Here is a 13597-nt window from a genome sequence, read left to right on the forward strand (position 1 = left end):
CGATGATTTGCATCGCTCAAGAATGGATACTTATCAAGTATTGGTTGATTTGGTCCAGCTTTAAGATAAGCTCGACGAATTTCATCTCTTTTACTTGGATGAAACTTCCAAATCATTGGTCAAATTCTTGGGTCTCTTACCAAATGATATACTTCCATTTGTTCAGGATTAAGTCGTGAGTGCTTTGACTTTGAACTATCTTGTTGAGGAGCTAAAGTATTCATGTTTGATGCCTCAAGTATTGAAGAGGTTAGTATTGATGTAACAACATTAGAAATATTTTCACTCTTCTGGCTAGTCTTTTTGAAAAAAGTATCTATTGTTTTCATCTTGCTCATAATTCAACTAAATTCTTATAATTAAGAATTGGAAAAGTTTAGGGGGCAGCAACTTTGTTAAATCCTGACCAGCATGTAACCAGCAAAACAAAGTGAGACATTGGATGAAATCTCACACCATTAAAATTATCATTGATGGCTATTTGATGGTTACAAATCATAAAAGTTGCTGCCCCCTAGCATTGCTCTTAAGAATTTACATAGATAATAAGATAAACATTATGCAACTTAACTAAACTCAATTTATTTTATTTTTTGCAAATCAATAATATCAATGTCACAAACAATTAATAATGAGAAAAAAATTAAAAACAATACAAGGATGACATTATAATTACATGATTATCATCTTCAATTTTTTTCAAAAACCTAAATTATTATTATAATATTATAAATTAGATAAATAAATAAATATATATAAATTATTCATACAAACAAATAAAATAAATAACTTACAAAAGAAAGAAAAATAAAAGATGATAGGAAGACCAAAGATTACTTGCTATCTTCTAAGTTGTAATAATAATGAAAATATGGAGTGATGTTTTGTTTTCTGATTAAAAAAAGAGAAAAAAATAGAAGAAGTAATTTGTTGACTTTTTTTTATTGCCTTTTTCATATTTTTCACTTCTAATATGGATTATGACTTTTTTTTAATTAACATATAATCCACTATCCATAACCTAAATAACACACTACTTTTCAATCTATTTCTTGAATGGAATTATGGACAAGATATATTTTCTAAAGGAGGGAGGCCTACTTTTTTTTAAGGGAGCCACTCTTTGATTTTTTTTATTCTTGTAAACAAATTTTTTTTGGGGGGGCCACTGTCTCCCCTGGAACATATGAAGCTTTGTTCTTGATAGTGATGATGGTAGCTAAAAATAGTGAAGAGAAAAAAGAGAAAATACAGAAAAATGTAATAGATGTTGGTGATGATTAAAAGTTAGGTTGAAATTATAATCCTTCTATTGACAGAAATTTTGACGGAAGAATCAGAATATCTAACAAAAATAATAGATAGAAGTCGTAATAGATTATACTTTTGTTAAGGGATAAAAAAAATTTCATAAAATTGTTAAGAGTTAGAGTAAAATTTCACCCAAAAATTAAATTGCAAAATCTTATCCATCTCACAACTATTTTCGATAAGTTATCCATCTCACTTCTCCGTGTAAAGATGAGTAACGTTTCAAATGAAGAATTTTAGTTTGAGTCGTATTAGAGTTTTAAAAATTAAGAGTATTGTTTGTACGAAAAGTATTGGTAAACAATATTAGTATCCGCCAATGACATATGGATATCAATATGTCCCTTACTATTTTGATAACCTTTTGTCTCAAATCTAATTTTAATTCACGGACATCATTTTGTTTGTTACGTTCATTACAGTTTTTAGTATTTTTCCTTTGCAAATTTGGCAATTGATAAAATATCTTTTTCCCAACTTGTAAATACAAAAAACAATTAACTAATTTAGGTAGGTCACTCGTCCGTATATTTAAATAAATATCAGAAATTTTGAATTTTATTTGTAACTAATAACAAATTTTTATATGAAATTTAGATTTAATTAACACCCGATTGAATGATATCGTAAAAAATAAAAAAATACAAAAAATTAGCAAAAGTTCCTTCTATAAATGTTTTTTCTTTCAATTTTTCTAAATCTTAGAATCAACAATAGCCGCCAATAGTAACAGCAAAGAAAATATTCTACTTCTAATAAATGTTTGAAGAATTTAGTGAATTATGTCAGAAAATAGATGGAAATTATTATGTTTAACAAAAAAAACGTTAAAAATTAATTTGTGTATTAATTTTTTTGGATTAAAATGTCCATTTTTAAAATTTTTGAAAATTAATTTGGCCATTTGAGTAAATATTTTGCCAAAAAATAATAAACTGAGACTAATTTGTCTATTAGAATAAAATTTTAGAGATATTTTGTTTATATTTTTTCTTAAAAATTAAAATATCTATTTTAAAATCTTTAGAGATTGATTTAGGTAATTACTATTTTTTTCTTATTTTAACTTTAGTAGTTCATATTCCGTCTAAGAAAGGTTAGTTCCGAAAATATATATATCACGTGGAATAATATTGTTTTATGATAATTTTTTTTTTTGAAATAAAAAGAGTTCAACAAAATAAGATGGAACATTAAACTAAAAATAAAATAGCAAACAACTGATAACTTAAAGTTCATATCAATCTCTAGTCATTTTTAACATTGCCATTAATAATCAAAGGGTTCACCACTAATTCATTTATTAGAGAAATTAAAAGACCTATTCATAATTTTCACTACATTTAGTGATATTTTATGATAAATTAGTATAATTTGACCAATAATAGAGTGATATTTTAGTTTAAATTTGATAAATTAAAAATAGAACAGTACTACATTGTCAGTAAATATTATTATTTTTTATCAGTATTTATTCGGTAATAATTTATATCTATATTTACAGATATTTTATACATAAAAAATATATAATTTATATCTATATATTTATGAAAATATTATACATATAAATTAATACAATTTGCATCTATATTTTTCAGAATTTAATATATATTAATTAATAAAATTTATTTATTAAAAATAATTTAATATTTATGATGGTGAAATAATAATAAAAAAATACTAAATTGATGGTCACAAAATATTTCTCTTAAAAAAATACTCCAGTTATTATTTTTTTTAATTGATTCTCATGATCATATTTGGTTATAAAATATAAAATACTATTTGATCTTAACAATCCACAAAATAATTTTTAAATGGTAATTAGGTGGGTGTAATATCTCAAAGTGATTAATTTGGATGATATTTGCTAACATAGTGATAAAGAAAAAAAAATAGATAAACAAAAAGACAAAAATTAAAATTGAATAAAAAAATATTAAAATAAAAATAAAAAATAAAAATATAGGTTAAAATTGAATATAAAAAAAATCATTCTACTTTTTATTTAATCTTTTGATGTAATAAAAAAATAATTTTTTAATCTAATTTGTCTACACTATTATTTTGAAATTGAATTGAAAGGATTCACTCAACCTTTTATTTAGAGAGATTTACTCAACTTTATTTATCCACACAATGATTTTATCACAAAATTAAGAAGTGTTTTGACACTCTTCTCATCACTCAATATAACAATTATAATAGTTTGAGTAAAATGACAATTAGATTCTTGAAAATTTTGACTTTAGACTAATTAGTCCCTAAAGAAAAAAAAGTACTAATTTAGTTTTTCAGGATAGCAAACAGTGGACATGTGATGCCCTTCTATCATTTCATCAACTAAAACTTAACGGTAATACTTATATGTACTGTTAATTACTCTGATATGTCTATCTATAAAAGATAGTCATGTAGATAACAATTTTTGGAAAGAAACTTCACTTGTTTCGATAGAATTTGTGATGAATAGATAGCAGTTAATAAAGAATATATGAAAATTCAAAAGATAATAAATGTTTCACTGTCCAAAACTACATCATTTTTCTGCTCATGTGACAATAACAAGACATGCACCACTGTAAATTACAAAATACATGGATAATTCGATTTTATTTTACACTATTCATTGACAAAAAAACATACATGTCTACTGTTTACTATCTTAAAAGACCTAATTAGTACTTTTTTTTTCAAAGACTAATTATCTTAAGGTATCTAACTAATTATCACTTTAGTTTAAAAGGTATCTAACTATCTATAACTTTGTTATTAAGTTAAAATAAAAAATTCTAAACCCACAAATATAATATCTAATTTAATAATTAAATAAATAAAATTAAAATACATCAAATTAAATTAAATATTCTAAAAATATAAACTAATAATTTTTAAATAATATTTTAACTCTTTATACCACAAATATTTAAAATACGTATTATATATACTTATATTTTGTGCATACTACAAGATGATGGAGCATCTCTATACGTCTTGTTACTGAGTTCAGCCCATTTTGAAAACATGAAAGAGTGACCTCTATCTCACGCACATAGCTACCTATGTATATGTTTGAACTAAAATTTATAGATAAAAGTTTGTATCAGCGTTGATTTTCTAAACTTCATTTTAATAAAAGGTAAATTAATATTAATATGATTTGTATTTAATAACTCTATATTAAAACTATTATAGTAAAATAAATATTATCTAGATTATATTATTTAGAATTATTTTTAAATAAAAAATTAAAATATTAAATAAATTTTTTATATTATTTTATTATTTTATTTTAATATTTTTTTGTATAATATTTTTTTATTATTTTTAGTACTCTTATTTTTAGTATTATTTTTAGACTATAATTTTTTATTAATTATGATTTTGTTATTATTTATAGTTCATTTTTTATTTAATTTATTATTTTTAATAAGATTAATAATTTATATTATAAAAAAACTATAATAATAAATAGTATACAAAAATTATAATGACAAATTTTATAAAATTAAATAAAAAAATAAAATTTATATATTTTTTATAATACTTTCAATATTTTTTTATTTTATACTATTTTAGACTATAATTTATTATTACTTATAACTCTATCATTATTTTATAATTAATTTTTTATTTAATTTATTCTTTCTAGTAGAATTAATAATTTTCAAAGTGAATAGTTCATTTTTATTATTTTTTTACTAAAGTTATGATTGAAATAGGCATTGTTCATTATATTTCTCTACAAGGAAAAGAATATAAAAAATACATAAAGACTATAAAAAAATTAACCAAGTCTTAAATTAATAAAATCTAAACAAATTATTGCCAAAGGACTTTTATCTATAATGAGTCAACTATAGTCTAACCAAAATTAATTATATTATAATTCAATTAAAATTCAGATATTACTGAAATTTAAAAAAAAATAAAAAATAAAAAAGGGAAAGATACGCACCTTTTCCTTTCGATTTCTATGAAACTTCGCTATGGACGCAACGCATACAAAGTTATGTCAATAAATGCGAGTGGGAATTCGTCATCAGTGTGGCATCATTCTTAATGGAAATTATACCTGTAGGACTCCGTCACCACTACACACATTTTTCATTAATCAATAATTTCCCCTCCTTATCTTTCTTTCTGTCTTTCTTTCAATAAATTTGTTTTCCATCCTGCCTCTGTTGTACCAAAATTTAAAGATGATGTTAATGACGAATAAGATGGTGCGACGAGCATTTGCGGCACTGATGTATTTGCTAATGTCATCACTGGCGAAGGTGGAGGCGATGATGCGAAGACGGAGACAAAGGCAGAGTGAAAATGATAACAACGACGGTTATTGCCTGAGCTGGAGGTTAGGAGTGGAGGCCAACAATGTGCGGTCGTGGAGGACAGTGCCACTGGAATGCTACAATCACGTGCAGCAGTACATGACTGGTGGTCAGTACCTGCAGGATATGAACCTCATCGTTAACCAAATCGTTGCTTATGCTTTTCAGATTACTCTTTCCCCTGATTCCATGGATGCTTGGATTTTGGACGTCGATGATACCTGCATCTCTAACCTTTCTTATTATCAGGGACACCGATTCGGGTACTTCTATACTCATTCTTTGTTCACTCTGGTTTTAAACAGAGTTTAATAATTTTGCATTTTTTTCAATTTTAAATGTAAATTATGAATATATTATTTTTTTTATCTTATTGTGAAATTCTATTTTCATTTGGGAGAATGAAACAACTAAAATTTAAACACTAATATATATTAAAAATAAATTAAATAATATATATTTATAAAAAATACATGTAGAACTAATTTTTATATATACATAAAATTTTCGTACTCAATTATGTTTTTATTTTGGCGACATTCACTTATAGAGATAATTATATGTGCAGATGCGATCCATTTGATTCAGCAAAATTCAAGGCATGGATTATGAAGGGAATGTGTCCAGCAAATCCTGCCGTATTACAATTGTTCAAGACACTGAGAGAGAGAGGATTCAAGGTATTCTTGCTAACTGGAAGAGACCAAGCAACACTTGGTAAAATTACCACTGACAACTTGCATAACCAAGGTTTCATTGGCTATGAACGTCTTATTTTGAGGTAATTTATTCTTATTACTTTTATCACAGTTGCTTTTCATTATTTCACTCTTAATCTTATTAATAATAGATAATCTTTGTTCTGTGTTAAATTTTAAAATATATATTATTCGACTATTTCTATATAAAAATATATTATAATAAAATAAATATTGTTTAAATTATATTATTTAAAATTATATTTAAATAAAAATTATTAAAAAAATGAATTTATATTATTTAAAATCGCATTTTTTAGCATTCTTTTTACTATAAATGTTTTTGAAAAGAACTTAAATTTATGGGTTAAAATTTAATATTTTTTAGTTATAATTTTTAGTATTCTTTTTTTGAGTACTCTTCTTTAATTTAATTTAGTTTTTTTAATAGGATTAATAATTCATATTATAAAAAATTAACCACAATAAACAAAATACACTTTAATTCAAGAACCCACTATAAAAACGAGACAAAACCAAACAAAAAATAACAAAATTCAATTAAAAAATTCGTATTAATAAAAATGATTAAAATTTTTATATGAATATTAAGTACTAAAAATTTCATTAAAAAAATAATATACATATATAATATATATGAACGAAGGATAAAGTTGGAAAAAAAAAAACAAATAAATTTTTTCAATCATTTTGTTAACAGTAACCATTGAAGCTAAGACACAAGTTATAATTTATTATTTCAAGTAAATGAAAGTTAAGATATAAAATTATATTTGTATTAAGGAAAAAAAATCAAACAAAAAATGGAGACTTTTCAGACAATTAAATGTTAAATTAGACAAATTTATATTGTAATAAATATAACTACTCTATTTATATAGTTTAAAGAGAGTGGTTTTGATAAAAAAAAATTTTAATTATATACAATGCAATTATTAAAATAATTATTAAATTTTAAAATAATTTATAAACTAAAAGATATAAAAATAACACATCTTTCTTATGGTACTTTTGATATTTAAATAAAAATAAAAATAAAAATAAAAATTATCAGATTATTTTAAATAAAAAATATTTTTGTTCTTTTAAAATATAAATTAATTAATAAATTATTAAAATTTATAAATAACTGTAAAGTTAATATTAATACAAAATAAAAAAAATACTTAATATAGAAACTAGAAAGAAAAAAGTACATACTATATACAGCAATAAATTAAGTCTTCTGTATCTATCGTTTTAAATATCAGATCATTGAAAATAAAAGTCAAGAATAAAAAATATATAACTAAAAAGTTACATAAAAGCATAAACTACTGTTAGATAAATGATGTCCTTAATCACCTAAGCAACAAGACAGAACAGGTGGCGTAATTGATGGTTTTGAAGTGGATTCCAATTATCGATTGACCTTTGAGTAATTGTAAAGTTCCTAGAAGCAATGATCCAAAAGTCACTATCCTCTAATTTTTTTTAACATATATGTGGACAATCAAACTTCCAACAAGTACTGCACCACATGCATTTTCTTCCCTTAATTTTATAACTACTAAACCTTTATTCAGCTTTTCAAAATCTTAAATTAACCTCCCTCTCATCATTATTTTTAAGGATAAGTCTAAATAGTTGTGTTAGTTGTTTGGTGTAAACCTATTAAATATATTTCAAATACGACACATCTTTTATGTTTATTTAATATGTATATTTTTTATATTTAATTATATTTTAATAAAAATATTTTTTCAAATATATTTAAATATATCTAAATATAAATATGTATCAGTATGTTTAATTTTATTAATCTGTATATTTAAAATAAATTTAAAAATAATATACATTATTAATTATTAACACTCCAAAATTATTTAAAATATTGTACATAATTTAAAAAAATAAAAAATTAAAATACAATAAAATATTAAAATCTAAATATAATTTATACAAAATTTCTTTATATTTTGTATATATATATATTTAACATAAATTTAACATAGGTGTGTATGTATATTTTGTATCTTATTCCATGTCCATATTAGTGTGGGAATCATCATCTATCTACGTGCACTCATGCTTTGCAATTTCCAGTTTTCCACGCATGCGTGCCTCTATTTTCTTTCTTTCTTTCTTTGGCATTCATCATTTTTAGGATTTGTATTCAGAGTTTGCATTATGCACGCATGGACTAGTCTGCAAATTAAATAACATAATAATAATCTTCAAATAAAAGTGGTTGTGGTAGGTATATATATATTGTTACAGCTTCATACGAGTTTCCAGTTTCCACACTTAAGAGTATTATTATTCCATTCAAGATAATAAGATCAATTAGAAGACACCATTTATTCAATATATTTTATAATAACGTGGTGAGAATTAGTTTAGAGAACTGTATAATGGTAGGGCCACAAATTCGGTTTGTCCAAGGCATTATCATTTTCCGTGATTCTATTTTTTTTCTCTTTTTAACATTTAGTGGATGGAGGAAACTTCCTCCTTACAAATGAAATAATAATATTAATATATATCAATGTGGATGAAGGACCAATTTTAGAAAAAAAAAATTGATATTTGTGTTTTGACTGCATATGCTAAATTGTCTTTAATGCCGACCCACTCATCTTAAACTTTATTGTTTGAGATGATGATTTAATTCACAGTAACATTTTTATTGCATGATATTATTATTTGGTGGGAGAATAATAATTCCAATCTTTTCATTTTTAATTTATTCGGACCCATCATATTGACAAAATCATTTCCCTCCTATTGATTTGTCTGCTAGATAAATAACGAGAATAAGTTAACCAAAAAAAAAAAATAACGAGAATAACTTAGTTTAGATATGACTAATTAACCGCTAACTACTACCAAATTGAAAGTCATCATAACAATAAACAATAAAAAAAGAAAATAATAATAATAATAAAGAAAATGAAAAAACAATCGGTGTATGTTTCATACTTTCATGTGTTTTTTTTTGTGACTTTATCTCTTATGTGATTAATGCTACGAAGCACGGATATTTTTGTTAAGTTGTTGTGTCTCTGTGTGTCGGACACATTTTGGACACGATTTTTGACATGTGTGTCTGTTGTGTCCAACCGTATTTTAATAAAAAGTAAAAAAAAAATTTCGAACACGTTTGAACACACTTAAATACCATCACGTGTCAGCATGTCCAATCTTATTCTTAACATATATTCTTGAAATAAATTTAAATATAGTATATATTATTATTTATTAAAACAAAAAAATTTTAAATACTTGATATAATTAAAATAAGACATTAAAAATAATTAAAAAATTAATTTATATTTTAATATTAATAAAATATCAAAATATCATTACGATTTATCTAAAAAATACTTTATATTTTATATGTATGTGTGTCCATATATCTTATAAAATTTTAAAATTTACGTATCAGTATATCTCATGTCGTGTCGTGTCCCGTGTCTGTGTCAGTATCCATGCATCATAAATTTAATAAAACAGTCTAATTATTAGTTAACCATCTTTCCCTTCAGTTTATGAATATCGTTCTAATCAAAGAAAAAAATAGCTAAAGTGTAATATAACAAAATTAAAATAAAGTAACAATTGTAAGGCTAAATTATGTTCATTAAAATTATAAAATGATAATTAATTTAAAATATACTAACCTTTTAAAAGGACACATGTATAGTAATAAAACGAATAAAGTAAATTAATAGAAACACTCTTTTTTTTTTTCTTGTAAGCATTTCCTCACGAATTAGTTTTAATTAATAAACAAACTACACAAGAAGACTGAAAATAGAAATCATAATAAGTCGTGGACCAAGTCTACGATGGCATGCATGCTAACTGCGCCGAAATTGACCTTTTCAAAGTCAAAGACAGGGAGTACTTATTATTAGTTTCCTCTTTAGTTTAAAGGTATAATTGCTCATTCTAGAATAAATTTGTATAATTTATTTTAAACGTTTTGTTCTTCTATTAATAAAAAAATATAATTAATAATTGAATAATAAACCTTGTATAAAAATAAGTGATAAATATTCAAGGAAAAATTAAAATAACATACAAAAACAAAGAAAAATATTAAATATTATTTTTTATTTATAATATTTATTATTTTGAAGATCATAGTTATCAAAATAAAATAAAAAATTAAACCGGTCAAACTATTAATTCACTAGATTATTGGTTCAATTGTTAGGTCATAGATTAAACCCATTAATCTTATCAAAATTAAATAATTATATTAAATTTAATTTAAATTTTTTTTATAATAAATATTTTTTTAGTTTTATTTTGTATTAAATTAATTATTATTTTTAAATTTTAACAACTTATCAATTAGTTTATATTTATTATACTCTTCAAGTATTTATAAGTTATATTTATTATATTCTTCAAATATTTATAGAAATAAAAAATATACTATAATTAATAAAAAAATTATCTTTTTCTTTAAATTTATAAATATAATTTAATTTTATTTATGTAATACATTTAATATAAAAATATCATGTATAAAAGATAATATTTTTTTAGTTTGATTAGGTTTTACCAAATTTGACCTAGTTGAATTTAATTGGTTTGACCTTAACTGATTTTTATCATATTTAATTAAATTTGATCGGGTTAACTATTTGATCAGTTTAAATAATTACCCAACTCGAATTGATAATAGAGTTTTTATTTCGGCCGATTGGATCGGACCAAATTTGATAATTATATTAAAGATTTTATTTGTGTTTAGTATATCAATATAATTGTCAATATTAAATACGATCAACAATAAAAATTTTATGCCAATGAGTAATAGTTCAGATGACATAGTCTCCATATACTCAATTAAGAGGTTGCGGGTTAGAATTTCCTATCTTTGATAAAAAAAATAATAAAAATTTTATAATACTATAAATAAGTTAGTTACATCAAATGATTCCTCAATTAATATTTTTTTTGGTGACTACAATTAATATAAGCATATGTCATAAAATTACCCTTCCCAAAAACTTTAAGCTAATAAGAGAAAACAATATAAATAATTACCTCTCTGAAGTATAGATAATTAAAGTGACAATATTGTGAAGAAAAGGAAAAACAATGAGTAACAAATATCATCTAATTTAATAGATGAGTTCCACTACTAATAATTGGGTGTGATTTTGTAGGACGGCAGAATACAAAGGGCAAAGTGCAGTGAGATACAAGTCAGCAATTAGGAAGGAGATTGAAGGACAAGGTTACAGAATATGGGGCAACGTTGGAGACCAGTGGAGTGATCTCCAAGGAGAGTGTTTGGGCACTCGTACTTTCAAGCTCCCAAATCCCATGTATTTCATTTCTTGATGAATTACCTCATCAACTTTTTTTTGGCTAATTAATCCTTCTATATAATTAAAGTATCCTACCTCTCAAATGGTTGTTATTGGTGGTCCAAAATGATTTCTCCCCAATTTGTACTCAGGAAATTATGCTTAGTTTGGCCACTCAATTAATTTAGAGCTTTTCCTTATTATTAGCCGTATTTTAAATTTTAAATAATATATCACTATGGTACATCAAGTTTAAAGTAAAGAAAAAGTATTGTTGTTATGAGTTTCATGAGGTTAGTGTCTAAAAATGAGTGTTATATGAGTGTTAGTTAACACTTGAAGGAGTGTAATAAGACTTTAAGCTTTTACCATAATAATGAATTTTTATGGTGATAATATAGTCAAGAAAAATTATACTACAAATGTTTTCTTTAGTTTTTGATATTATATTTGTTTTTCTTATACTAGTAAATGACAATACATATATGCCCTCTTATAATGATCACATATAACCACTGTTAATATCTTATTTTTCATTCAAGCTATAAGTGGCCTTTTGTTATCTTTTTACCCAAAAAATTGGTGAAATTCTCCTTCTACCTTTTTGCTAATGTTTCCAAAACCTTCAACTTTCTTTTGGAAAAGGAATCTATCTTCAAGAAAAACTAATGGTACATGCGAAAGGCACAAGAAATTTAAAGGGTTAGAAAAAATAAATTAAGATAAAAATAAATTAGATAAGGTTTTCTTTTTCTTCTTAATATTTAAAAAAATAAAGAATATATCAAATATTTAATTTGATTTAATTTTGCACCTAAAATTTGAAATAAATTTTAATTTTATTGTAGGCTATCATCAATATTTTTATATTCATACAAATTATTTTTACAACTTTTAACCTTCCAATTTTATTCTAAATTTTCTTTTTCCAAATCTAAATTTACCTCATCAAACCCTTATTACTAATTTGTCATTGTAATGATGTCCCTGGTTAGTATTGGGATCCAAATAATCGTAGAGAGGATAGCACCAAAGTTGAATACTTTTGACTTGCTCAAAGAAAATTTTAGTAAAATAATGGAACAAATGACTATTTATACCCATAAATAAAAGAAGATAACACTGACATATATGTATTCATAACAGATCGAAATTTATTTTATACTCAGGGAAGATGCCTTTCGCATGATAAAAATATTCTGTTTTAGTTATACACTTATTTTGTTATTATCCGAATCTACGTGGCACCCCAATCTGTAAACTCCGCGAAATAAATAAATAATTAGTCAATAAATTAATTATTATTCAAAGAAATTAAAAAATTTATTTTTTATAATTTAGATGAGTAGAAATATAAAAAAGATGAATTTTGACACTAATTTTAAAAATTTTGATCCAAAATCGAGCTAACAAACCAAACCGATGGAATCGAATTCAAACCGGGCCCAAGGCTCAACCCATTCACTTTCTTATAAGTGGCTTCAGCCACTTTTCTCTCAAGCAAAAGGGAATTCAGACAGAGGAAGAGAGAAATCAACGTCGAGAAAACCCCAACCTTCACCATCGAAATTCAATTGTTCATAACTTTCAATCTGGAGCTCCGATTGATGAGTCGTTGACGATTGAATTTTTGCCGGTATAGAAATTATCAAGTAATCAATCGTAGTATAGTCTAAACCGACGCAAAATCCATCATCAAACAAATCTACAATCTATAATCGAGAGTATTAGTCCCGAGTCGTTCTTCCCTAGGAATGCTACAAGGATGCATGTTATTGGTTAAGTGGTCTTTTGTGACTTGAAGAGTGTGGCATAAGAGTGCTAATAAAAGAAAACAACAATCAATCAATATTAAAAGCCTTGGCCAAGGTTGAACATTGGAAGTTCCATCACTATAGCTTCCCTCAATTGTGATAACAAAGGA

The 13597-nt window shown here is 24.0% G+C and overlaps 1 protein-coding gene across 1 annotated transcript; it reads left to right on the forward strand.

Moving 5' to 3' along the window:
• Nucleotides 1-5343: 5343 nt before the first annotated feature.
• LOC130961813 (acid phosphatase 1-like) lies at nucleotides 5344-11960 on the forward strand. Its single transcript, XM_057887829.1, has 3 exons — nucleotides 5344-5908; nucleotides 6214-6426; nucleotides 11530-11960. Exons 1-3 carry the CDS (start codon nucleotides 5514-5516, stop codon nucleotides 11705-11707), a joined length of 786 nt encoding a protein of 261 aa, XP_057743812.1. The 5' UTR covers nucleotides 5344-5513; the 3' UTR covers nucleotides 11708-11960.
• Nucleotides 11961-13597: the final 1637 nt, after the last annotated feature.

Source organism: Arachis stenosperma, chromosome 2, assembly GCF_014773155.1.
Source record: "Arachis stenosperma cultivar V10309 chromosome 2, arast.V10309.gnm1.PFL2, whole genome shotgun sequence".
Classification (NCBI taxonomy): Eukaryota; Viridiplantae; Streptophyta; class Magnoliopsida; order Fabales; family Fabaceae; genus Arachis; species Arachis stenosperma.